Source organism: Cyanistes caeruleus, chromosome 7, assembly GCF_971803275.1.
Source record: "Cyanistes caeruleus chromosome 7, bCyaCae1.hap1.1, whole genome shotgun sequence".
NCBI lineage: Eukaryota > Metazoa > Chordata > Aves > Passeriformes > Paridae > Cyanistes > Cyanistes caeruleus.
In genome coordinates, this window is record NC_141707.1 from 9962875 (window position 1) to 9990843 (window position 27969).

Here is a 27969-nt window from a genome sequence, read left to right on the forward strand (position 1 = left end):
TTTTTGACACCCTTTTTCCCCGTCTAAAGGTTTTTTGTTTTCCCCTTCTCTGGGATATATTACTCTGTGGTAAAGCTGCCTTTGGCTAGAGATAGAGATCCACTGTGCAGTGGATGAATAGCAAAGACCTGAACTCCAGGACTTCTTTACAAAATGATGATCCTTAGTTGTGATGTATTATCATGACCTCCTGTTTTTCTTTTTGTCAATAGGATCTGTTTTTACGCTAAAAGTTCAAGTAAATGACATCATCAGTCATCAGTACCTTCGACAGGCGGTGGTAGAGGTGTTTGTTAACTACACCCTGACAAATTCCACTCTTACTGGAAACAATGGAGCAGTGTTAATAAAAGTCCCCTACAAATTAGGATTAAGTTTAACTATTGTCTCATACAAGGATGGCTACCTGCTGACACCTTTGCCTTGGAAGACTGCGAGAATGCCAAGTACGTAAGCGTCTTACAGTCCTATTATTAAACTGTATCTGGCAGTAATTAAATTTCTCTCCTAAGCTGTCTGGGTAGTTGCTGTCAGCTGAACACAACTCAGTGAAGTCAGTCAAGAGAGGTGATGCCTATCAATGCAGATCTAAGGGTGAACGGTCTGTTAAACTTGTCAAAATTGTGATTACTCTAAACCAGAAAATAGCCCTTTTAAAATCTAAGTGGGTTATGTTGTGACACACAGTGAATTCTTAGATTTTTTTTTTTGCCTAGAGTTAGCAAAGAGCTATTAATGTTCTGACAAAAATCCTGTTGACCTGAGTGATTCTTGGAGTGCCGATGCTTTTTGTCCTCTAAGACAGGTATAACATGTTACAGCTCTGCTTCAGTAGTTTCCTCACTGGTTTTCTTGTTTAACTATTCTCTTAAAAAACACATGATATTTTTGAAAAAATGACACATTAAAGAATTCTAGCCACTTGGTTATCCATAGAAGGTATAAAACAGCAGAAAACATTCAACAGAGGTTTTTCTGCCTAAACACTAAAATTGCTGCTCTGGGTAATAGTAGGAATGTATTTAGTCTTCATATACTCTCTGGTTTATTATCTGCTCTGTTCAATAGTTCTTTAGGCTTGGAGACCTTGGAGGATTTTTTTTTGGTTGCACAGAGTAACAGATATTATAATTTTCCACAGTATATTCATCCGTGACGCTCTCATTATTCCCACAAAGTCAAGCTAATATATGGCTCTTTGAAGATACTGTCTTAATTACTGGAAAACTGTCTGGTAAGTTCTGTGTATGCAGAATGTAACTAAACACTTTGTGATAGCCATCTGTACCCACATGGAAAAAAAATAAGCATCATCTTATTCTCATATAATACCTATCTACTTAAAGCCAGATTTTCTGTTAATTATGTAGCTATACGAGGGGCTGTGGCAAGTGCTAGACTGGAAATACACAAATCACAGAGAAAATGGGTGAAAACAGATTGTTATGCTAAGTGGATTTCTGATGGGTAATAAAAACACTGCTTGTCTGTTTTACTGTGGCTAAGACAAAATATTACTCTTTTACAGATGCCAAATCCCAACCGAGTGTTCAGTTTCCAAAATCTTTAATAAAGCTTCCATCAAATCATATTGCAAATGTTACAGCCTATCTGACAGTGCCAGAGCAATTTTTGAAAGTGGACAGCTTTCTCTATACAACAGGAATTATTCTAAATAAATCAGGTGGGTGAATATGATGATTAGGAATTCTTATAAAGAAATATTATAATATTATAATGCATATGAGTGCACAGTAAAACATATGCTTAATTTAAGAGTCACCTTAAACCTTCTTCCATTGTATTAGATCAGAAAGCTTTGTTCCACAGGAGTAAGGCATAAACATATCAGGTGAGTAATCAGTGTTACTCTGTTTTGGTCCAGGCAGTATGAGAATATATCTTGCTGCAGTGAAACACAACTTCAGAGTCTGCTTTTTGCATTTATATATGTGTATATGTATCTATGTTCAGGATTTCGTGAGACTGTGGAATTGGTTTAGTAAACACCTTAAAATGCAGTTATAGCCAGACTGTAAATGAGGTGAACCTAGAGATCAGTGAAACAGCAGCAGTTAACTTCAGCTGAGGAGTTTCTGCATTTTCACTGGAGTGATTGGTTCTAGGGCCTTACACCCAGCACAGAGATTGCAGGGAACTCCCTGCTTGGCTCACAGTCAGTCAGTCTGGCAAGTTTGGGACCAAGTGGTCCCTGCGTGTACAGAGCAGATTTGTAATAATGTTTTCTGTGCATCTGTTTCACTGGAGAAATGTTTCATGAGTCGTAACTCCGCTCTTATACCGTTGGATTTTTTAGTATTTGTCATTCTTTCAGACAGTTTTTTAATTTGAATAAGTACAGTAATCTCTGGTAGATTGTGCTGTGTGCAGTTCCATCTTTCTTTTGTTCTTTTCTTTCTATTCCCAGTGGATCTGAAGCCATGAGGCTCTTAAATTCATTGTGGTGCGGGAGGAGGGCTCTACATGGCTTATTTAAACTCACCATACTCTAATTTTCATTCCATTAAAGGCAGCATATATACTGATATTTTGACATAGATATTTTAAAATCTTTCATGTCTGTATTTCACCTCTTTAAATGGAAGGCAAAAGGAAAGAAACATTGGAGAATAAGCAGTGTTTATCCTCTTTGAGTTTTCCCTTCAATCTGTCTGGCATGTGTTTTAAATTATTCATATACCCCTAAAGGAATAGGCTTCCTTTTAGGGCAGGTGGTAGCTAATTGATATCTGATGTGCCAGGAGTTCTCTCACAAGCAGCTTCTAACAGCCTGCACAGATTTAACATTATTCTGCTACTTAGTAATTCTGTTTCAGCTTCTCTCAACATCCTGTCATACAGGGCATTCTGGAGCATTTGCAAACTGGTGAAAGGAAAACAAAGAAAAGAAACTTTTAGGCTGCTTTGTAAATGCAACATTTCCTCTGAGTGCTTTGACAAGCCTCATGATTAACTATTCAGTTAATTCTTGCTGCCAAATTAGGAAATTAATCCTTACAGTAGAGGTTCCATATGCTTTCAGTTTCTTTCAGTGTTATGTACACTGTGATTATACCAAAGTTCTTGTATGATCTGTATTTCACATGAGTTAGGTGTTTTGTAATCTGATTATCTGAGGGGAAGACCCTTCCTCCCCCACCCAAAAACAAGTTTTGCTTCATCATTAGTTCTACAGTCAGCATAAAACCCAGATGTTGCAAATCTGTTTCTCTTATAGTATTGGTATAGAAATGACTGTGTTTTGTTTTAATCACAAATTGTTAAAAGTTCAGAAGAAAAGTAATGTTGATTTTTACTTGACCAAGTTGGTAACAGCTGACTGTGTCACTGGATGTGGATTAGGACTTGCCTTTAGTAGCTTAATTTTTAATTGATATCTTTTTAAATAAACTGAATGGAGAATTACAAGATATTTCTTGCCTTCAGGTTTCAAAAGCATGGAATTAACTCCTCTTGCTGCCATATGTGTAAATGTTCTTTTGGCTGGGAAAGAGCTGAATGTAAATGGTCCCATTCAGGTTACACTTCCTCTTCCTGCAACTACTGTAAAATCAGGAGATGCTGTACCTGCCTGGACATTTGATATGAAAATTGGTAAGTGGGTTATTTGCTCTTTTGTCTTCTAGCACATGCCTGTAGGTTTGGGCACATGGCACTGTGGGTCATGGAACAGTGATGGCACTATTTTATGAGGTCATGGTCAACAGATCATCATTTTTTTTAAATGGACTAGCTTGAATTGTTGAAAGGTATTTCCCTGCTTTCAATAGTTCAGAAAGCTTTGGTAAAATTCATTAGCATTCCTTTTGCCTGCATTTAATGTACTGGATTTTTATTTTCATGGGAGGCTGAGTGTTCACAGAACATATATTTTAGGTGTTGTTAAATTTCAAGCCTAGTAATTTTGTGAATTCCTTCTTAAAAGAAAGCAAACCAGAATTGAAGGTTTGTGTGCTTTGTTTCCTAGAGTGTAGCTCTAAAGATCCTTTGACGCTAGAACTGGAATAGATATTGCTTCAGTTAACAAAAACAATTCAGAAAGTGAAATGAAGGGGAAATAAGAGTTATCCAAGGGAACAACATAGTTCTTCCAATATGCAAAGAAGAGGCTGGGGATTAGTCATTCTTAACCTTTTGTCATCCCTTCACATCTAATTTTAGTCAAGAATGAGTAATGAGCTACATCCACATAACCCATTTAGATGACCTGTATTAGGTGTGGGTGCATTAGTGTCCTGATTGTCCTACATTACACCTCATGGTCACCATCACACTCCAGCTCGAAATATGCAAGTGAGGAGGTCAAGTCCTGCTCCTTATCCAGGCACAAATCTTTTTTTCAGCAGTTGAAAGTACGAGACAGGGACACCAGCCCTAGCAAAGTGTTGTTTACATGTTCAAGAAACTGACCACCTTAATGAAAAATACCTGAAGAGCATGGATTTGAATTAAGGACGTGCTAATAAAAATTTGTCTAGGCTGTTTTGTGGGGAAAATGTAAATAGGATAAGTTTTGGCATAGAAGATTAAGTCTGTCTATACACCTATAGGACTTTAGAGGGGTAATTGGTGGAAAGAATATTTTTCTTCAAAGGAAGGGTTTTAGTCTGAGGTGGTAAAATATCACCCAGGATTTAAATTTCTTACTGCCAAAGCCCCTTTTGCCAGCTCCTGATCATCCTGTGCTGAGCTGTTTTACCTCCCTAAACAAAGCGAAGTCAACACTGGTGTTAAAACAAGGAGTTGACAGAACTGGAGCAGCACAGCATCAGAGTAGAATATAAACCAGTGTACTGTGTTTATGTGGGTGTGGAGGGTCCTACTCAGCATCCCTACGAAGGCAAGTTGGCCTTGTGAGTAAAACAGGAGCCTGGAACACGACATGCTGATCCAAACCCCAATAAAACCAGTTGTTTTTCGGTCTCCAATGGGATGTACTTTCCAGAGATTCAGTAAAGGCATTACAAACTTGTTTGTAATGGATGCTCTCAGAGGTGTACTGCTCCACATGGAGCCTTCACTGCTGCTTGCTGAGGAGAGGGAAAGGAGGATGGTGAAAAAGGACAGCAACTTTTGGGGCATAATTTGTACTTTTTCTCCCATTTCTTTCTTTCTAACAGTAAAAATTTGCAACTATATTTGCTTTCTGGATGTTTATTCTTAAGTATGTTCCTTTTATTTTTTCACCTTTGATCTGACACGTGCAAAATGACTTTTTCCCAAGGTAACTGAATAATAGCAAGGCACGTTTTAGTCAAGGTTCTGGTGACTGAGGGCAGCTGAACACCTCAGCTCTGCAGCAGGCATTCCAGAGCATCCCTAAGGAGAAGCAGGCCCCCATCTGAGCTGAATGCAGAGCTCCTGCTGCATTCAGTAATGAGGCTCTGGCCTCCAGGATGTTGCATGCAAGATGTCCCCAGCAAGACACTGACACAATTTTAAACTCTGAAGTCCTTGGATAATGTGTTATGATGGTAATCAGAGCTCCCAAGTCAGCATTGATAGTGGCAAGGGAACAGGTCTGTGTTTGTTGTGGTGTGGGCTGTTCCATAGGCAGGAAGAAAAAGATAGAAACTGCTTTCACAGGTCTGCCTGTGCAGTGTTCTCAGGGCTTACTCCAAGTGGAACTGAGACTGTTCCTGGAAAATGAGCTTTGGTAATTATACTTCAGCTGCTGTAAATGCAGAATTTGTTCATCTATACTGAGTGTGGCTTCCTTCTTACAAAATACTTCGCTGCATTAGTGGTAAAAGTACTTTGTGGATTTTAATAGAATTACAAAAAACAGAAGGCTTGCATTCAACATTAAATTGAGAATTATATCCTTCTGCTTGAATGGCAGTAAACCATTGAGAAAATGGGCTTACTCATGAATCACATTTTGATATTTTTTCTCAATACTAAGTATTTTTTATGGAGTATATTGGGGGAAGATGTAATTTGCTGAAAAGTATAGCAAGCATTGTATAGCTTCTTATGGATTTGTTTGGAGACCTAGAAATTATTTTTGCCTTTTATACCACATTTGCTGGTATTACTCCTGTCTCTCAGGTTTCTCAGGTGGCTGAGAAAGTACTTTTAGAACTCTAGTTGGTTGCTGCTGCCTTTCCCCTCTGCCAGCTATCACAAGCTCCAGGAGAAAGCTGCATGCTTTACTGCTAAATTATATTTTCTCTGTGTGTAGCTGTGCATGGGAGCATCTGTGACAGGTGTCTACCCTCATCTTTACCTCCTGGCTAGGAGACACTTACTTTTCCTTTACTGAAAGAAGGGTCCTGGAAGAAAATCAAATCGAAGTTAATATAAACTCCAGCTTACATGAGTTATATTGTTTTCATACTTTGATTATTGGTGTTTTAAAAAAGCTGATGGTTCTCTTTACCTCTCAGTATTTGCAGGTTGAATAGGTAAGGTTGGTTACACGAGGCTGGTTTCTGTCATCAGAATTTCACAAATGGCCCACAATAAATGTGTTTAAATGAGTTAAGTATAATTCTCTCTCTTCTAATGGATGCTTTATTAATTGTAGAAGCTGGCATACCGTACTACCTTTCCTTTGCCTTGCCAAACAGATGGTGTGGATTCTGTGTCCTAACAATAGCACTTCCTTGGGCCAACTGAACTGTGACAGCCTCAGGGCAGGGAGGACGAGAGAAACGTTCAAGACGAACATTGTTTATCCTATTGCAGCTTAAAAAGATTAAAATGTTTTCCCACTAAGTTCTGTTAGCTGATGTTAAACTTGTATTCATAGGCATCAGTTACCTGCTCCCTCATTTTTTAGTCTTGTCCTTCATGCATGCTGAAGGCCATATAATAGGCTTTTTCAAATTATTTATGTGTATATCTGTGAAAGACAGTTATTAATAGAAAATGAATCATATTAACTTTACTTCTGGTAAGTAATGTTTCAAAGCAAATGGCCACAGAGGGATATTTGCAATGGAATTGTCAGGAGAGGAAGTTTGCCTGTTTAGCTAAAGCTGTAATAAACAGTGGCTAGGTTTCAGGCTTTCCGGTGACCTTGTGTATTTTTGCTAATGGCCTAACTGCTGATGGTTTGAGGTATAGGACATTGCATGTGCAATGTTTTGTCTTTTTCTTTTTTCCTCAGGTGCTTGGGTAAACCGTGGGCTAGGAATGGTCAAGGAAGTGGATGGTCAGTTAGTATGGACATACACTGCTCAGCACCTGGGCTACTGGATAGCAGCTCCACTGCCTGGAACGAGAGGTATGGCAATAGCTGGCCAAGCAATTGCTGAGTGCTCCACTACGACTGCCAGTTTGATTGCTTCATTTAACAGCAACAGGAGAAGTGACATGCAGCTTCACCACTTGGATAACTTTTGTTTGAGTCCTTACAGTGATTTTCTTGCATGTTTTGTAAATTCATGTGAAGAGATCTATCAGAGAAGCAGTGTGGCTAATTTCAAAAACAGTGCTGACAGAATGCTGAGTAGAAAATGTAGACCACTTTTCTAAGTCAGTTTGGACAATTAATACAAATATAATTAGTCTGGAATGAATTAGATGTCATGGTAAGGCTTTAGTACTTGAGATGAACCTGTCATTATATTGTAAGCTGTTTGTATATTTTCTAGTTTGCTGAAATAGGAAGGTGAAAAGGGAAGGATGAACATAATGCCATTGGAACACAAAATCACTGGAAAAGTACTGTTCAGTTTATTAGCTCTGCACATCGAGTAGAATCATTTGGTTTTAAGAACTAATGGTTTTCTGGTTTTTTTTGATAATCTAGAATCCATTATTAGTGCTGTTTCCAAGGACATAACAGCCTATCACACGGTGTTCCTTACGGCCATACTGGGCGGAACTGTTGTCATTATCATTGGATTTTTTGCTGTTCTTCTTTGTTACTGCAGGTAAGCGAAAGAAGTTCCAGTGAGATCATTTTAAGTGGAATTCGAGGTTGATAAAACAGTCTTTTGAGGTTAAGACTTGTCTTCTTAGCTTAACTGTAACGTGTAGCCTAATATTTTTTTTTTAATTACTGTTGTTACAGAATTTCATTTTAAGTTTGTGATGTCAAATTACACTACAACTGCTAAACCAAAGTCTAGCCTTCAGCTTTGGTAGTCAACAGTCCAGTGTTTCCTAATATGCTCTGCAGTCACCTTGCTTCTCTTTTGCATAGGGATAAGTGTCGTCGGACACAGAAGAAGGAAAAAAACACAACCAAGCTGGAGGTCATAAAAAAAGACCAGACCACGTCAACAACTCACATAAATCACATCAGTGCTGTCAAAGGGTCTTTAAAGCTGGAGGATAAGTCCCAGTTATATACACCGAAGATTTCTTCATACAGCCCTCAAAGAAGGCTGTCCATAGACACAGAAGATGGAAAATCACAAGACAATTTTAAAATCTACTCAGAGGATGCTTCTTATCAGTCATCCTGTCAGACTGGTCAGGCAGGAAATTCAGTCCATTCAGTGGAGCCTAGTGCTAGAGTGAGGCTTTTACAGCAGCCAAAGCACAGTAACAGTACTATTTCCCAGGCTGCTAGGGACATTCCAGACCAAAACAGATATCTTTCCTTGAAAGAGGAGATGTATGGGCTTTCCCATATCCCAGAACATCTAATGCATATTTACAATCAGCCTATTGCTATTCTTCAAACCTCAGACCTTTTCCACTCCCCAGAACAACTGCATCCTGCTAAATCCGCAACTTTGCCAAGGAAAGGGCAGCTGGTGTACGGCCCCATGATGGAACCCATGAATCGCGAGAGTTACATGCAAACACTCCCCAAAATTCCAGTGCACTCTCATCCCCAGCCTTCTGCCTGCAGAGATGAGAGCAGTGCCCTGGATGGTGAAGAGGGCTTACCTTCCCAAACATCCAACTGGGGCCGCTACACCAACAGCTTACTGGAATCTGTCTCTGTTCCTGGGACGTTGAATGAAGCAGTTGTAATGACTCCGTTTTCATCTGAACTTCAAGGGATTTCAGAACAAACATTGCTGGAACTCTCTAAAGGAAAACCATCTCCACATCCCCGAGCATGGTTTGTGTCCCTGGATGGAAAGCCAATTGCTCAAGTGAGGCATTCTTTCATAGATCTGAAAAAGGGCAAAAAAACTGAGAGTAATGATACCAGTCTGGACTCTGGTGTGGACATGAATGAGCATCATCCTAACAGGAAATTGGAGAGAGAGAAAACTTTCATTAAAAGTATGCCACATTCTAAGATTCTTTACTTGGAAGATCTGGATCTGAGCAGCAGTGAAAGTGGGACCACTGTTTGCACTCCAGAGGACCAGGCTGTGAGACACATTATGGAAGGAGGGAATGGGCCAGTACTAGAACAGCATGATGAGGAAGGTCTGAGGAAAAAATCTCTACCAGGAAGTCATGAATCTGGTATCCCTTCTGCTAAAAAAAGGGATAGACCACCTCTCATGAAAAGAGATAGCAAAACCAATATCTGGAAGAAAAGAGAGGAGAGGCCACTTATTCCTATAAATTAAAACACTATGTGCTTTGTGCTGTTGCTCTCCCTGCTGGTTGTTGACCTCTTGCCTGCTTCTGTAATTCTGCAGTGTTGGGTTTACAAGGGAAATGCTGTTTTCTAGTATCAAGAAAAGTTTCATTTTTTTTTAAAGTACAGATTGAGTTACCAAACTTAAGCTGGGCAATTGATATTCCATGTGAATTTAAAACAGGGAAATGCTACTATTAAACTTTTCCAGTTCCTAATTTTACTGGCAGTATGGGGAAGGCCCACATTTTACTTAGCCTGTCATTCTTGGACACACCTTTGGGAATGCACGGTGAGAAATGTAGGCACATGATTTAATTTTTTTGTACTTGTTGCTAGTGCAATGGTAGCCTAGTTAAAGCCATTCCTCATCCTTGTTCCTAATCAACGTGACCATCTGTACAGTATTTTATATGTGAACTTTTCTAGGGATCTGTTACTACTTCTTTGTATAATGTGAAATGTTTCATACGTTGGTCCCAGGACACCAGCAGATGTGCTCTGTTGGATTTATCAGCAGAGCTCTATAGCATTACTGCTCTCCCTGTGTGCCCATCCATGTGTAATTCCATACAGCAGCGGGGGAAGTGTAAAAGTGTGGCCGCTGCAGTTCATGGTCCCCGCTATCTTGAGATGTTGCCCATCTGCTTTGTTTAAATCTGCTTTATTGTGGCCCGTGGATGTTGAAGACTGATATGAAGGGTCCACACCCAGCAGAAAAGGACTGGTTCTGGTAGCATTTGAAGCAGCAGCTACTCCTGATCCCAGTGTCTTGTTTGGGCTTCTTTGTCAGTGAACATCTCTTCTGCATGCTGTTGGGCCAGCTGTGCTCCAGAGTATAGCCTTGAATCTCTGCATATTTATAAGTGAGAGTTTGGCCCATGAAGAAGAAATGTGCAAGATTAGACAAATTATGCCTTGGAAATAGTTTATTGAGCAGGAAAGCTCGGCACTGTTGCTTTTTATTTTATGTTTAAAACAATGGGAGATCATTTGAGGTTTATGTGCCTACATTTTGCCAGCCTGAGCTGCTTTTGTCTAGATTTGCAGAGGAGTTAAACAGGCTTTAAAAGTCAGGGGGGGAGGGTTATGAGCATGAGACAGCAGATTGCAAAATTTGGTCTATAATGCAATATAAATACTATTTATGACTCATCTTAGAGTTAAAATTACCAAAAGTCATGAATGCATGAATTTTAACTAAGATATGTATAGAGGAAGGAAAGGCCATCAGAATATTCTTTAATTTTAATGTTCATCTTGTCAAAGTGATCATTTCAACTTTGGCTAACAGAAAAATGGATGCATCTCTTAATGTGCTTCATATAGTAAACAGAATGTATTTCTGTGGCTTTGAGGCTGTTTCCCTGGTGAAATAAGTTCCAGCATTTTGGCTTTGGCAGTTTGATTATAAATCATCCTAAAAAGGCTTTATAAATATTTCCCTTAAAGCTTGGTTAAGGTTCTGTATCAAGACCCAAACTTACAATGCCTATATTTGAATTGTGATGTGAGTGGTGCTTAGTGACTTGCCCTATAGTACACTCAAGAGTTGGGAAGTATCCTATGCAGCTGGGCTTCTGGGAATATTTACTCAGGAAATATTACTGTGAAATATGTCTGTTGTGTTGGGATTGTCAGTTCTCTGGTGCTGTTTCTAGAAGAGTATGGAAGGTAACCAGGATGGTACCAGCAATGCATCAGTCCAAACTGAGCATTTGCTTCATGAAAGAAATGTTCCTATTGAGTTCACAAGCATGAAAGTGCAAATTAAGTTTGAGATAGGGGGGTGTGTGTGGTGGGTTGACCTTGGCTGGATGCTGGGTGCCCATCAAGCTGCTCTGTTGTTCCCCTTTCCCAGCTGGACAGGGGAGAGAAAATGAGATGGAAAACAACACCTAGATTGAGATAAAGCAGTTTACTAAGGCAAAAGTAAAAATTGGTGTGTGCACAAATACGAGAAGAATAGGTTGGTTCTCTACTTCTCAGCAATGTGTGGCTGCTTCCTGGGAAGCAGGGCTTCAACACCTGTAGTGGTTGCTCCAGAAGGCAAACCTTGTAAATAACAAATGGCCCCACTTCCTCCTCCTTTCCTTAGCTTTTATGTCTGAGCTGATGTCACATGGTATGGAATATCCCTTTGGTTAATTTGGGTCAGCTGGCTTAGTTGAGTCCCCTCAAGGATCTTGCCAACCCTCAGCCTGATGATTAGAAGGGAGTGTAGAGAACCAGCACTGATGCTGTGCCAGCCCTGCCCAGCAGTAGCCAAAACATTTGTGTGTTATCAACTTTCCAGCTCCCAGCGCAAAGCACAACCCTGGGAAGGCTGCTATGGGAAATGAGCTGTAGCTCAGTCACACCCAATATCCATGGGTATCATCATCACAGATGGGAATCTCAGTTCCTGTGCCTGGACCGCCTCCTCCCCCTCCTTCAGCACAGACCTTGGTGTCTGCAGAGGTGTTCCTCTCATGTGTTCTCACCCTGCCCTTCTCTGGTCACAATTACACCTGCACAGTAACACTTTTTCCTTCTCAAAGCTGTTATCACAGAGGTGTTACTATCATTTCTGATTGTCCCAGCCTTGGTCAGCAGCTGCTGCTGTCCTGGAGCTGCTGGCAATGGCTCTGCTGAACATAGGGGAAGCTTCTGGCAGCTTCTCACAGAAGCCACCCCTGTAGACCCCCGCACTGTCAAAACCTGGCCACCCAAACCTACAACACATGGTGAAGAGCTGTTCCCCTGCAACCCATGGGGTATAGATATCCACCTGCAGTCTGTGGATGATGCCTGAAAGAGGCTGTGAACCCATGGGAAGCCTGTGCTGCAGCAAGCTCCTGGCAGGACCAGTGGAGAGAAGACCCATGCTGCAGCAGTGTCCTGGCAGTACTTGTGGGCCTGCGGGGGGCTCACGCTGGAGGCAGGCTGTGCCTGAAGGACTGAACCCTGGGGAAAAGTGAGCCACGTTGGAGCATTTGTGGAGAACTGCTGCCCCTGAGAAGGACTCAAGTTGGAGAAGTTCATGGGGAGCAGCCTCCTGTGGGAGGGACCCTGCGCTGGAGCAGGGGAAGGACATCTGTACCTGAGCAGCGGAACAAACCACATGTGATGAACCAACCCATTCCTGTCTCCTTGTGTCACTGCAGGGAAGAAGTAGAGCTGGGAGAGGGAGGGGTGGGGGGAAGGTGGTTCTAAGATTTATTTGACTTGTCATTATCCTGCTCTGGTTGTGTCAGTAATAAATTCAGTTAATATCCCCAAGGTGAGTGAGTCTGTTTTGCCCGTGACAGTATTCAGTGAGTGATCTCTCCCAGTTCTTATCAATGAACCTTTCATTGCATCTTCTCTCCTCTGTCCTCTTTGTGCAAGGGATTGGTAAGAGTGGCTTTGGTGGGTGCCTGGCCAGGGCCAAACCACTACAGTGTGTAAATAAGTCTGTAATTAAATTGGCCTAAAGAACCTAAAAGAGGTTTAATTATGATTCATCCATTTCAGATATGAAGATGGCTTGTCATATTAGCATGCCTTTGGTCCTCTTTCTAGGTAACAGGAACTTTGTTGTCCATTACCAAGTACATTTTCACAAGACTTTTTTTTTTTTTTTAATGTGCAGTTCTATTGGATTTTTTATATGACTTTCTAGGCCCAGATATTGATAATTTTATCCTTTGCTTTGTTGTGTACATTAGTAGGAATCAATTTATATTTGCACATCTTCTGAAAGATGTTTTTGAGGTTCAATATTGCCCTGTTTGCAGAGTTGCATTGGTTCTGATGGCTCCCTTTTCAGAAAGAGATTATACATTCTGTTGAACATAATAGAAAATCCCTAACAAGCTCATGGTTTTGAGGAATTCATATTAAGTTCCTGTGTCTTTACTTGAAGTTTTGTTCACCTACAGTAATATTTCAGACTTTTTAAATGCATTTTTCATTGTATATACAAAAAAGATCTAATTTATCAAACTTACTTGTATCATCAAAAAATACAGACTGCTGTAAATGGCTTTATTTATGTGAGTTCAAAGGAAACAAGTTGTTCTCATTCTCTCACAGAGTAGGTATCTGGTCATCAAAGAAAAAGGATTAGAAATCAAACTCTAAAATTATTATGATTATGATTTCTTTTCATACAGACCATTTTGGAATAGATTATCTCAGTCTTCACATTACAGCTGTATGTTGGAACTTATGCACTGGAAAAACCTGTCTTGCCTGCTAGAGATTAGAATTCTTTTTGGTTTTAGATTATTAAAAAAAAGGAGTTTGACTATGCTGAGCTCTAAATTCCCCAGAAAATTCTACATGATGTGTAACATGTGGAGAAGACAGAATGTCACAGTGAACTTTCTTTTGGTAGTCAAACCAATGGTTTTCTATATTGCTCTATATTATTTCAACATATGAATTTATGGGAATCACTGAATTTATTTTTTAAGATATTTTTTCTGTTGGCTCTTTGTGGCATTAACAGACTGTTAAAATGCTGATGCCAGAATTAGGTGTATACAAAAATTAGTAAGGATTTGTGGTACACAGCTCTTTGGAAGGCTTGGAAAACATTTAGAGGTTTTGACTTTGAATCTGGAGGTTGCTTACATTGAGAATAAGAAGTGGGCCATGTCTGTGAGCCCCTTCTAAGGAGAGGGGAACGAGTAGGGAAAACTGGAAAGGATATAGCTTCTTTCTGATGCTAGTTTGAAAATGGGTATGTGTTTGTGCTTTGGTGGAATCAGTTCTTTCTGAACACAAAGGTTTGCAAGGCTTATGTCTCAAGGCACTTCTTGAGCTGTCAGCTTTTGCAAGAAAAGCCTTTATTTATGTACATATAGTTTTAAGTGCAAGTTCATTGACAGTAATTTTTAGATTGTTACCAAATGCTAGATATTATAGATGAAAAATAAAGGTGGGGAAATCAATTAAAAATCACATTTGATTAAGAGAAAAAAAGAAAATTTTCATAGAATGGTCAGAAAATAGAACTCTGGTATTACAAACCTGAAAGCAAAAATTATGTGTTGATTAGGGACATTATTTACCACTGCAAAGCTAGAGATGACACACCAAAAATAATCCAGGATGTAGAAATGTTTAGTTGTCTCCTTTGTTTTTATGCAGTAATTTGTACCAAAGAGGATGAAATGAATGGGCACCAGTATAGATTCTTTTTAGTTAAAAAGTGACAGTTTCACACTACTGATCAAACACTGTGCAAATGAAAAGGCAGTGCACTACATCTGTTGTCTAGTACTTTACATAAGGAAAACCTGGAGATAAATTAGCCTGCTGAAGTGCCTTTCTCTTTCATCAGACTTATTTTATCAGTGGGACACCTGACTATCTGAAAAGCACATTGTGGATTTTTTTTCTGTTAGCCAAAAAACCCCTGAATTCATACAATTATGTAGCTTTTATAATATTTTAAAAGGCAGATCTAGTGTTTTTTATGTTGGAATACAGACTTCTGCATGTTGATGATGATGGTAATTGTTGTAAAACCTGGTTTTGGTATTTTATCTTTGAAAAGAAATTTAAAAAATATATCTTTAGCAATCTGAACAGTAGTGTCTTTTAAAAATGCACATATGGGATCTGATTCATCTTTGTACGTCAAGTGCAAGCATCTTGAAGTCACTGGATTTACAATTATGAAACTGACTGGGATATTAACTTCAAAAATTAAATTAATATATGTTTATATATAAACATTATTATAATGATAAAAGTCCTTTTTTCAGCTGCTAGCTTTGCTTGCCAGTAGCAGCAGAAAGTGTATGGAGATGGGTATGTAATTCTTATTTTCTAGAACCAATTTTTATCTCAATTTAGGAGCCTAACCTGCATTTTTTAATTGTTTTTTAATTTTTTTTTTTTAAATTCAGTGGTATTATGAAAACACAATACTATGCCTACAGAGTTAAAGATGAGCATACTTTTATAGTAATTTGTACTAATTTGAGCCACACTTCTAACAGTAGGCAGCTACATTTACATTAAAGAATTTATATGAAAGGTGGTTAAATGACTTGAATCTGAGCTTCATTTTCTTTTGAAAGCAGTATTTATTGTGTTCTGAAAAAAAAAATAAATCTTCAGGTTTTTTTTAAGATTGGCAGGGCAAAACTCTGTCATTTCTTCTTGTGCTAGCCCTCTCAGCCTAAAAACTGTTTTACCAAATGAATTTTTTCAGTCAGTTTTAGGACTTACTGAACATTCCTATATTCCCCCTCCCCAAAACATCCTGGTACTTTATTCCCCAGGTAATTGATTTAGTTCCTTTGAAGCACGTGTTGCACATGTTAGAACAGTACTATTTTTACATGTCACTGTGTAGAAAGGCAGATTTTAGTGCTCATTAGAGCATAGTGTTCATACAAAGCCTGGCTCTGGATGTTGCAAGGCAGGTGAACTCACAGCACTGACTGTGCTCACCACCTTGAATTCTGGAGCCTTATATTCAACAAACACTTTATGACCTTGGCAATTATTTTCAAAAACTCTCTAGTATGGATATTGTTTATGTAAAACATTCTTGATATTCGGCATCCTGGTTTTAAGTATTTCTACCTTTTTATATTTTGTCAGAGGTGTCTTTTCAACTCTGTATTTACTACAGTATCAGTGTATCTGTCGCTGAAAATGTAACTAAGATTTGTAAAATGGTACAGCTTATGCAATATAATAAAAATTTGAAAAAGTTATAGATGCCTGAATTTTGATTATCTTTGAAGCCACGTGTTGTTTAGGAACATCTCTCAACACTTTCTTTCTCAATATCATTAATATATTTCTTTCATCACCATAATTCCCATGACAGAGGAATGTCATCCATCTTCAGGTTGCCAGTTCTAATAGTCACATTCTCTATTCTGTTTCTTCTGGAAAAAAACACTTCTTGTAGTCTTCAGCTGGACCATGGAGACAATTTCCTTGCAAACAAACAAAAGCACATCCACAGAGTAAGGAGCTAGGTTAAAAAGTTTTTAGCCCTTTATGATGAAGTCATAGCTAAATAATTTATTTAGAAAAGGACAATCCAAATGCATACTACAGAAACATTTGGAGATGTACTGCACTAAAAGAAACTTTAAAAACATTTGCTTTGTTTGCCATGGATGTTTGCTTACAAAGCAAATGTTGTCTGTTCTCTAGGTGAAATTGATGCCAAAAAGATTTTTGGCTTTTATACATTTTTCATAAATTTGTAGCTGTGTATAATAATTACATAGTTACTTAGTCTTTTCTCTAGAGTGAACCAAGGACGTTTTGGTTTTTTCCAGATATTATAGACTTAATAAATGTGGAGCTAGAAGCTGGGAGGGAGGGCTTCAGTGGGGGGCAGAACTAAAAGGGGTTTATATACTTAACTGTTCATCAATTAACTGTTCTGTTTAACAATCATCTAATTGGATGATTTATGTTAAGTATACGAAAATGTGTGCATTTTGCCACACTTGCATCTGAAGGACCTTCACTGAACCACATTTTATCATTTAATATTGTTTGACTTGTGATTTTAGGCATCAAAGTCAGATACATTAAGGCAGAGAAGTAAGTGATAAGATACACTCAAAGACTGTCAAAATACTGGTTTAAAAATATTTATTGTAGTGCTTTCCTATGCTGGAAATGCTCTGCAGATATTACAAGGGTTTCCAAGGTGGCTGTTCAGTCTAGTTTTCTCTGTTGCATTTACAAGTTGTTTAGTTTCTAAATTTTATTAGAATGAGAATAAGAAGTGCATGTTTTTCTCTGTAAAGTGGACATTCCACTGCAGAGCCATTTCCCCACTTCATCTTGGTGGTCCACCATGTGAACATTACCACAGATGTATCTACAGAAAATGAATTCCAATTTCTGTTATCTCTCCAAAAATAAGAGCAATCACATAACAATACTCAATAATCTTCCTTTTTCTTATCCTCCTTCCTATCCACCCACATTTTAGCTCCTAAGATTGTTACATTTTCCCAGATTGCTAATGCAAAAGGGCTGTTAACAACTGTCAGGTATTTATTCTATCATTAGAAATGTAGCAAGTCTGAGAACAAATTTTATGCCTAACCTGTACTAAGGGAACAGAAACATTTTCCTTAATAACATAATACATCCTCCTGATGTATGGGACAAACATCCTCTTCGTCAGTTTCTCCCTTATCAATGCATCTGTCATTCTCTTTCTTGTGTCTTAAACTGTTTTACAGAGAAAGTATTAATTGTGTGATTATATGAGAGAAGCTGAGTAATCTTACTGTAGCAAATTCAGTTTAAGAAATTAAAATCAGTTTTTAAAATAAATGTAAATCAAGGGCTTAGTCCTTCTCCCAGCTTGTATTCCTGTCAATGATTTCTTCAGTGACCTGATCCTGCTCTCCAGACTTCCAAAAGAACTACCCTAGCCAAACCCACTAATTTTCTGTTTTTGTGGTGGGTTTCAATTCAGCTTGCTGAATTTTGAGGTAAGTAATCCATCCTGATTATTTTAAGAGATGGAGCAGGTGCGATAAGGAGCAGCTGTCTACAAATCCCCGAAAGGAGGGAGGATGTACGTCGGGCTCTTCTCCCGGGTGACAAGTGACAGGACGAGAGGACACAGCCTTAAGCTGTGCTACGGTAGGTTTAAGTGGGACATTAGTAAGGATTTCTTCCCAGAGCGGCTGATTAACCATTGGAACGGGCTGCCCAGGGATGCGTCACTGCCCCTTGATGGTGTTTAAGGAAGGACGGGGACGTGACGCTGCTGTCGGGGCGCCAGTGCTGTGCCACAGGTTGGCCTCGGAGGTGTTTTGCAGCCCAGTGGATGCTGTGCTTCAACCACGGGCGCACACAGCCTCCGTTCCCGGCGGGAACACGCGGGATGGCGGGGCCACGACCCCTCAGCAGCCCCTCATCGGCCCCTCAGCAGCCCCTCAGCAGCCCCTCAGCATCCCCTCATCGTCCCCTCAGCCGCCCCTCAGCAGCCCCTCAGCCGCCCCTCAGCAGCCCCTCATCGTCCCCTCAGCCGCCCCTCAGCAGCCCCTCATCGTCCCCTCAGCAGCCCCTCATCGTCCCCTCAGCCGCCCCTCAGCCGCCCCTCAGCCGCCCCTCATCGGCCCCTCAGCCGCCCCTCAGCCGCCCCTCATCGGCCCCTCAGCCGCCCCTCATCGTCCCCTCATCGGCCCCTCAGCCGCACCCGGGCACTGGAGGGGCACCGCCTCACCCTTCCTGCTTCGAATGCGCTTGAAACACACGTGTTTTATTACGTCTATGATATATTTTAGACCTATTTTATTACGCGTATTACGTAATAACATTACGTGTTTTATTACGTGCCTTTTAAAGGCCGATCAGCCCTGAGAACCTTCGGCAGCGGGGTTTCGGCTCTGTGCGGCGGTCGCTAGGGGGAACTGTTGCACTCCCAGCAGCCTGCCGAAAATGCTTTTATTTACCATCTGTTAAGTATTTGTAACAATTCTTCAAGCAGTTGATAGTTACGAGTCTTTTGGTAATAGATGAATAATTGATCAATTTTATACTGGATATAGTATGTGTGTGTAGATAACACCTATATTATAACCGAATACAGTATAATATTATAGTATGTATTATAGTATATATTATAATATCAGTAGAAATTATGTATTTTATATATATAATTTATAAAAATTAATTTAATTTAATTAAAAAAATTATAAATTTATAAAATTTATATTTATATATAAATATTAGGAAAAAGTTCTTCCCTTTCAGGGTGCTGAGGCCCTAGCACAGATTTCCCAGAGAAGCTGTGGCTGCCCCTGGATCCCTGGAAGTGTCCAAAGACAGGTTGGAGAAGACTTGGACCAGCCTGGGATAGAGGAAGGTCTCCCTGCCCATGGCAGGGGGTTGGAACTTGATGGCCTTTAAGGTCTCTTCCAACCCAAACCATTCTATGATAATGTGGTACTGGAGGTTTCAATCCCATGTATGTTTTATACGGCATAAGAAATTCTTCCTGCTCTGTGCTTGGCTTCTCAAAAAAGTACTTTTTTGTTTCAGAAGTGACTGAGTCCATCTGGAACGTGACAGAGATGGAGCTGAGCTCCTAGACAGGCAGAAAGGGACAGCAGAGGGACACAGGGATGCCAGAGGAGGTGGGATGAGGTTCTGGGACCTGCCACTGTGCCACACCAAAATGGATAAACCCTCCCTGTGCCAGATGGTGAAGGAAAAGTGTTGATGAGGAAAAGCTGATCAAGCTGCAGAATCCTGATTGGTGCAGAGGTGAGAACAAGGTTAGAAAGAAAGGTTTTTGAATGCTTGACCCATGAAAGAAACAGGGGCCTGAGTGAGAGAGAGCTGTCATGTGAAAGGCACCGACTGCACAGGGATTTGATACAGCCACAACAGAGAACAACTCAGGTGAGCTGGTCACTTAACCAGGGAACAACTCAGGTGAGCTGTGACTTGAGTCAGCTCAAGTGGGCACATCAAACTGGAACAGTTGGCTGTTTCTAACTAAGTTGTATATCAAATAGTCCTCAGAGTTAATTCTTTCATCCAATTTTAAATAATCTTTAAACTAATCCTGCCAACAGAATGAGGATAAAGGGAAGGGAGCTAGAAGAGGATCAGTAGACAACATCCCTAGGTGCAATGTTCTTAAGCAAAATCCTCAAGATACCATTTTTAGCTAGGTATCACAGACTTCTCATAAAATCTCCTGGATCAACTTGTTCAGGTTCTCTTCCTTGTTTTCACCGTGGCATCATCTCTCCTGAAACACGTTTTAGTAAATAAAAAGTTATTTTTCACTTTTCTTTCCCCTCTAGGCGTGAGGTACTATAGCGTTAACAGCCATGCAGAAATGTTTTGGACCTGCTGTAAGGGAAGAGGAATCCTAAGAGTGGATAAAATCAATCCATGATCTTGTGATTTATACAGTTCTTAATTCTAGGTTTGAGAATGGTATCTAACAATGCTTTTACCTTGCAAAACTTTTGAAGCATGGAATTACAAATACTTAAAGGATTAAGTTACAGATTATTTCAAATTTCTCCATAGAAGAAGAGCTTCAGAAAAGAAGCTGTTGCAGTAAATTTTACAGATTTACAGCTGTGTTGAGCATATTTTGCACCATATTTTTCCCAGGTCATTGCATAGGGAACACTTTTAGTGAGAGCCATGGGAATATTATTCAATTTGTTTATTATAAGTAAGGCATGACAAACAGTTCCCTTTTGCAGTTTCAGAATTACATGACATGACACAAGATGCATCAGTTTGCTCTTACAAACTGTTTGCCTCTCGAACTATTCCTGTTCCTAAGTTGGTCTGATATTTATTCACTTTTTGTTTTGTTTGGCTTTACTGGCCTCGGAGTACAAGTGTTCTTAACCCTCAGTCCCTTGTAACATTACAGAATTTGAAATTTCTCTGGTTTACTCCCCATTGGAACAGATCAGCCTGTACTGATTTCTGCCAGCAGAGTTTGAATGGCATATTCAGAGTATGGGCACTCTCATGCTTTGTCTCAGAATCCACTTACATTAATGTTCTTTAGAAACAGCTGTGTATAAAAGTAAGAACTGTTGTAGGTTTTGTCCTAATGTTTTTTGAGATGGCACCTTCCTTTTAATTAGTTTTATTGCATTTTAAGGTAATGAAATCTTCATCTTTAGTGTCACTGCACAAAAGCTTCCTGAACCCCAGAATTTGTTTGCTGTGTAAAAGGTACAGCTGGGTTGCATCAGCTGTCTGTGTTCAACTCTCTAAATTGTTACCATGAAATGTCCAGGTAACACTGGATTATTTTGTCCTCATGGAATGAAATTTTGAATACTGTGGGATCCCAGTTCTGAATTTCATTTTGAAATAGAAAGTAGGAAAGGAAAATAATTTCCCATCTCTGTAGAAGGTCAAATTTCTATTTTCTGTATGCTTGGGAAGTCTCTGGCTTCCACAATTTAAGCTATGTGAAATAATACAGGAAAAGGAACTTTTCCCCTCTCTTGTCACCTTGTCAAGATTTATTGGGCCAGAGAGCACAAAGATGACTTTTTTTCTTGTTACTTTATATATTGGTCTGTGAACACTTTGACTTTTTTTGAGAAAGTCTCTATAGTAAACAAAATTAAATACGAGCAAGTAGAAAACAGATTTGTAATCCTAATATTTCTGAAATCCCCTGAAAATAATGAAAACAGAATATATAACTCCTGTCAGAGATAGTAACTTAGTGGTGAAAAAACCTAAGGATTGTGAGACTTAAAAAGTAAGATGACCTTGTGGTAGAAGAGGACTAAAGAGAAACTCATCCTGGTTCTTTTATAGGCTTCCTGAGGGACCTTGAGCACAATAGTTTAGTGCCTCAGTTTTCTCTCAGGAGTGTTTCCTTTCTCCTTTTCCCTGCCTGGTCTGATAGACCAATTCCCCCTTTCAAGGAGGGGTAGTTCAGGGCTCCCAGTATATATTGGCAGTGATACAGTGGAGTTCTGATCAGCTGCTTTCTGCTTTACTGACAATCACTGAGCAATGCTCCTAAGTTTGGGATTTGGATTTGACCAATAGAACACTGAGCTCCTGAAACTGGGCAGTAGTTTGTGAGCAAAGCCACATGGGTACAGGTCTCTGTCTGACATCAGCCAGCTGCCTTCTTCCCACATAATTTCAAAAGCTATAAATATAAGAAAAAAAACCAACAAAGACCCCATATCAGAAAAACTTACTTCTCCTTTTCCTCTCTACCCGAAATATGAAGCTTGCATTGTGACACAGCCTTGGAACAGAGTACAGCATTGATAAATTGGGGCAGATTTGCAATGGAACGTTGTGTGTTCAGTCCTGCCAATAAACTTGCCTGGATGTTATTTTAAAATAGATTTTTAAATAATTTGGAGAATAATATTTACTCTTGCTTACATTCTTATATGGACAATCAGAATGATCTCCACAGAATGATCTCCAGTGGGATTTCATGACTCCTAAATTATTTAATTATTGTTTAAGAGAACAAGTGTCCTGAGTGTGAAACACAATGTTTTCATATGTACTGTGTATTAATGCTGCTATAGGGGCAACAAAACCCCACGGCAAGTGAAAATCTTTTCTATGAAAAGATTGTGAAGCACTTCTGTTGCTGATGCTTCACCTGACATCTGCAGATTTGGTTGATCTCTTTTTTCTTTCAGTTACCTAAAATTAGTAAAACCTAGAAATGTTCCCCAGTTATATCAGTGAAAATACTGAAAACTTGCTTTTCAGCTGCTGTTGCCATAACCACAAAATGAACACATCAAAAGGAAGAATTATTGAGTTTCCTGGATCTCTGCTCATAATCTTTTCAACCTTGTGTTTTATATTAATATTTTGTTTAGATTGTTTTTTTCAACTATCATATAAAAATGTCCAAGTGTTCTTTTTTTTTCTTCTAAAACTTCTGTGTTTGTGCTGTTTAACTGTTTTTGTGACCATATAGTACAAGGTAAATCACATAGGTGTTTTATCATTATAAAACGGCATGATTAATATTAAAAATTTTATATACTAATGCTGCCTATAATATCTGGCAGGACAGTAAGGACATATACACTAACCATAGCCTGAAAAGATATTTTTTATTATGTGTGGGGTTTTTGTGGGGGTCATTCAATGATCTTACTTTGCTGCAGTTTATCTAGAAGGCTTTGCAGATAAACAAAACCCCCTAATGAACTGTATAGTGGGAACAGTTGTGTATAATGTTTTATACAGTACATGACCTTTAAAGCTCAACTTCAGAAAAGGACCAGAGAAATAATCACTAAGAGCAGTTTATTTTGGCACAGTAAAATGAAGCGGTCTTGATACTACTGACTACTGAGTGATATGTACTTAAGTTTAATGTGTGCTGTACAGTTCTTCCTCTCTACTTTTACTTCAGTTCACTTTGTACAAATGACATTGTCAAGCAGGGACTCAGGTTTGCAAAAGTATGTTTTTAATGACATTTCAGAAAGATTAGTACTGACAGGTTTTTATATATATTTCCTATGCGGGGCCAACTCTTCCAGCCCATTTCCTTCAGTGATATCTGGAGAGGATCTGATAAGCTTTATACTGCTTTTCACAGTTCAAAGGGCATTGTCTTCCCCTTCACTCCAGCTGGCAACAACAAAGTCAGACATATGTTATCACCATCACACAGGAAGCTGTGAGCCTGCTTGTGTTCAGCAAAGTACAAATGCAGGAAGAGCGTCAGGTTGGTTAAAAGCTGAGGGAGCTGCGCTAAGGTAGTATAGAGCTAATAGTACTATAACCCAGCAATCCCATGCTGTATGCTGGGGATGTTTCAGTTCAAGGGAGGGTGGTTATCTGCTGCTGATGGGTTTAATATTATTATAACATAACTACAGGTATCAATTTAAAACCTTTTACAGTTGGGATCATCTCCAGTGGTGGGGCTGCATTGCATTAGAAGAATAATTGCTTAGTTAGTAAAGACCAAAGCTGCAGCGGGATTAAGTGGTAAAGAGTTGAACATGAAGTTCATCTGATCAGATACAATCTCACTCTATTAATTAACAAACAGGATGTAAGGTGCCTTACATTTCTTCTGGATTTCCTCGTTTTAACATGCAGTGTGTTGTGTATCAAGATTAAAATAACGTTTGATATATTAGCAAGCTCATCTAGTGAAATGCTGTGGATCATGACAGCATAGTTCTGGGAAAAGTGCATTTTCCACCTCTGTAATTTTACAACGTGAAAGGTGGCTTAAAAGAACCTTTACATTTCAGCACTGATATCTGGTATTTTGGAGCCACAGTCATTAGTGCTAAATTTGGGTCTATTTGCAGCTTCTCTTCTGCTTCCGGTACATTGTTTACTGCTTCAGGAAAGTCTTCCCAATACGTTATATTAGTTCCTATCCTCTGGATTTTGCTCAACACAGAACAAATCAGGTTAGCACACTGAGTTCCAGCTTCTGTCTCTAAGGACCACTTCAAACTCTGCTATGATGTACTGCTTCTACCTGGAAATTCTAGGCCACACCATAAATATACACAGATATCTGTGGGAATAGAGTACTGCAGAAGTAGAGTTATGTTTAATGCTTGTCCATGCCTTCAGGGGAGTCAGGAATGGGGTCTTTGGTCTGATGACAGTGCCAATGAGTGCCTTACTGCAAGCTGTCCTCTCTACTCATTGTATCTCTGTTTTCACACCATCAGTGGCTATGCCAAGAGCTTAGTATACTTTCAGAAGGGCCTTAAAATGGTTTGCTTCCTCTATTGAGATTACTAGATTACTTTAAATGAGAAACCAGCACTTGAGCTTTTTCCATTCAGAAGTATCGATCCTGCTTCCAGTGCCGTACCCTGCCACTTTGGAGTGCTGTGTGGATGAAAAGAGCAAGCAGCTGTGAAAGTCTGGTGAAGAGGTGTGAGAGATGAGTAAATAGGATCATGTTATGACTCAAACACAACCTTCTGCATTCCTGAGCTGCCTGTATATCTGGCAGGGAGCACCAAGAGCAAGAAACAAGTATTCACAGCAACAGAAACTCAGAGACACTGCTGGTAAAGTCTTCATCTCACACAAGGGATGGCAGCAGCTGGGCTTAGAGGCTGTCCCTAAAGACTACTGGCATTAAGCACTACTTTAGGCTGCTGCTCCGAGGTGGAGGATGAGGGTAACAATAACACTTGAGATTTCAATCCTGAAATAGACCATTATGGCAAGTAACTCTTGCTGTTCCACTATGGAGTTACTGCTGTAAATATAAATTAGCCATTGCCACATCCTGCTATAATCCAGTCAATCTCTTCTGTTTTACTTGAAAGTGCTTGAATAGTTTAACATTGTTTTATATTATGGTCTGTATCAATACTGCAGAGTTTGTGTACATGTAAATGCCTGGGTTTACATCACGTCAGAAATGTTAGGATTTTCCTGGGGGGAAAAGAAGTGGGAGAGCAGGTGGATTGTTAATGGATAATTCTACTAGCTGGAAAAGAGATGTGTGACCACATGACAAAAAGCTCGAGGCTGTGTAGACACAATGTGTAGATATGCACCTGTACCAGTGACAAGCAGGGCTAGAGGTAGGAGCAAGGGCAGGCTACAGAACTGAAGATAGGGTATTGAATGAGAAATTAAATGGCACTTACAGCTTTAGCCAAGTGTACTGGCATGACATTACACATCTGCTTTAAACTTAGCTTAAAACAATACATTTTTCCATGACTTCAAGCTGAATTATCCATTGCTACAGCAATCTGTAAGTCATACTTGGCATCCCTTCATGTTAGCTACAATCCAAGTGCAGAAAAACCTGTGCTCACAGATAGAGTAAAAGATAAAACATGTCACTGAGGAAATGACCGGAATTAAACAGATGGTGAAACTAGAGAAACAAGAGATGAGGCTGAGGGAAACCTTTTAGTGAACTGACATTTAAACTGTCTATTCAGAGCAGATGGCTCACTCAGAGAAGAGGTATTTGGAGGACTGTGCTTGTGGTTCTACAAGAAGTATGAGTGATGTTATTTTTCTTCTGCCATCCTTGAAATTTTTGGTGTGCTCAGTCTTGGAGCAAAGCCAGTCAATGGAGTAATTTGAGTTGAACTGCTGAGATCTGTTTCTTTGATTTCAATGTAGTCTGAAGTGAGTAGGTAGCCTGTTTGTATGTACAACTGATCATCTTATACAACTGATCATCTTAATTAATCTGAAGCTTTTGATCTTTGTCTATCTGCAGTTCGCAGAAATGGCATTTAACAATTCCAGTCCTGATTCTAGAAGACTGATGCATTGCAATTCTCTTCAAAGCTTTGTGCAGCTTAATACAGATCTCTGTAGCCTCCAGTGGAACTCTGCACTGTATGTGCATGCAAGCTGGAGCTACTGAGGTGCTCTGAACTACAAAAGGTTTTCAAACACATCTGATGACTGCACTCTCTTACTGTACATTTTGGAAACAGTTAAGAGGGCTTTTCCATCTTAACGGATGTTTCTTTGTTATGAAGGGTTATATTGATAACTTTGGAATACCATCAGTGTTTGAGGGGATTCAGAGCATTTGTATTTGGAAAATTTTTTTTGGAAAGGGGTTTGCAATTTAAGTGTTGCTGTGCATTTGGATGCAATGGGCTCTGTCCAAGTTATGCTCAGTATAAGATTTGTTAGCTTGGACCAGTATATCTGTACAGAGTTGTCATCTCATCACAGTTCTGAATGCTGGTAATGTTCAGGACCCCAAATGCTTCTTAAAGTCTGCATAGCAGAGACAAACCCCTTCTCTACATCTGCAGAACGTCTGCAATGAATTTTACCTACCTGTGGATAAAATCCTGGACTAGAGATTATATTATACAGGAAGGGTCAATCCAATCCTTTTGTGAACCATGATAATTAACCCTGTGTTTGGGATCCTACCTGAGTCCTGAAAGTTATTAGCTTTATCATATCCTAAATAGGTCTCTGACAAATTTCCTTTGCAGCAGTGAAAATGGCTGCTGCTGCTGGTTTCCCAATACTCCAGTGCTTAATTGCTCCATTTGTAGAGTCAGTCAATGCAGGCTGGTATTCTCTTCACTGCTGAACTGCAATTTCTGAGATACAAAGTCTACCAGTAGTTTTATGTACATGTATCTAGACATGCATACACAGAGATACGTCAGACCAGGTAAAAAACATTAATGGGCATTTTTCCACATGTTCTTCTTTTCTTAGTCCTTTGCCCTTTTGCCAACCATGTACATGAAGAATTTATGCTAGAAGTGCTCTGATTAAAGAGAATTTCCTAGTGTTGTGGTCCTGAAAGCTGTGCTCATTATGCACCACTGGAACAAGAGTTTAACCAAAACTACTTTTTATATCCAGTAGGCTTAACAGCCCTTAAGTGACAGAGGAAGAAGGAATTCATGCTGGTTGGTAAAAAAGGCTACCTTGTTCTTATTAGTGCAATTTTATCTGAATTTTACCTTTCTATCTAAGTTAAGATAGAGAGGATTGCGACTACAGGAAGCCAAGTTATCTTCTTCTAGCCTCACAATCTTTTGAAAGAAATTTTATTAGGATGGAAACAGCTTCAAACTGCAGTGTCGCACCATGAAACTGTGCTTGTCTTCTGATGGTTTGTCACAAGAGGGGGCTGGAGTTCTTTGCAATGTCTAAAAGTTGATGTGTTTTAATTGAGCGTGTTCTCGTTGGTTGATATTTTTGCGAGGATAAAGGAAGTCCTCATATGGGTTTTTTTGTTGTATTATACTGTTTTTCAAGAATAGACTCAAAAATTATTGAAAAACTTAGAATTAAAAAAGAGAAAAGACACTTACTAAGAAATCAATTGCTCTATTCTGGTTTTTATTTTGTACCTTGATGCCAAATACATAATTGCAAAAATAATGATGTGAAAAGGATTCTTGGGCATGGTGATACTGTCTGGCAGTGAAATTAATAGAACAGGAGCTGTGAAAAAAAATCTTTATGAGAAACTGTATTTC

At 39.4% G+C, this 27969-nt stretch overlaps 2 protein-coding genes across 8 annotated transcripts in view; both read left to right on the plus strand.

Moving 5' to 3' along the window:
- FAM171B (family with sequence similarity 171 member B) overlaps nucleotides 1-16224 on the plus strand; it is a 37722-nt gene extending 21498 nt beyond the window's left edge. The window contains exons 2-8 of the mRNA XM_086898334.1: nucleotides 213-446; nucleotides 1142-1234; nucleotides 1529-1684; nucleotides 3448-3615; nucleotides 7136-7252; nucleotides 7781-7904; nucleotides 8177-16224. Coding sequence (XP_086754460.1) covers nucleotides 213-446; nucleotides 1142-1234; nucleotides 1529-1684; nucleotides 3448-3615; nucleotides 7136-7252; nucleotides 7781-7904; nucleotides 8177-9512 — 2228 coding nt within the window. The 3' untranslated portion in view covers nucleotides 9513-16224. The remainder of the gene's footprint in view (nucleotides 1-212; nucleotides 447-1141; nucleotides 1235-1528; nucleotides 1685-3447; nucleotides 3616-7135; nucleotides 7253-7780; nucleotides 7905-8176) is intronic.
- Nucleotides 16225-18130: 1906 nt separating this feature from the next.
- Nucleotides 18131-27969, plus strand: part of LOC111931910 (uncharacterized) — a 130681-nt gene continuing 120842 nt past the window's right edge. For 2 of the 7 annotated variants that reach the window (XR_015289452.1, XR_015289476.1), the window contains exons 1-3: nucleotides 18396-18961; nucleotides 19253-19327; nucleotides 19541-19765. Coding sequence is in view for 1 of the 7 variants with exons in the window: in XM_086898419.1 (XP_086754545.1) it covers nucleotides 18212-18859 (648 nt within the window). In the remaining 6 variants the exon portion in view is untranslated. Of the gene's footprint in view, nucleotides 19008-19252; nucleotides 19467-19540; nucleotides 19766-20313; nucleotides 23325-23591; nucleotides 23721-24318; nucleotides 27799-27969 lie in introns of those variants that run through there. The other 5 variants (XR_015289496.1, XR_015289494.1, XM_086898419.1 and 2 more) reach the window with 5 other exon arrangements.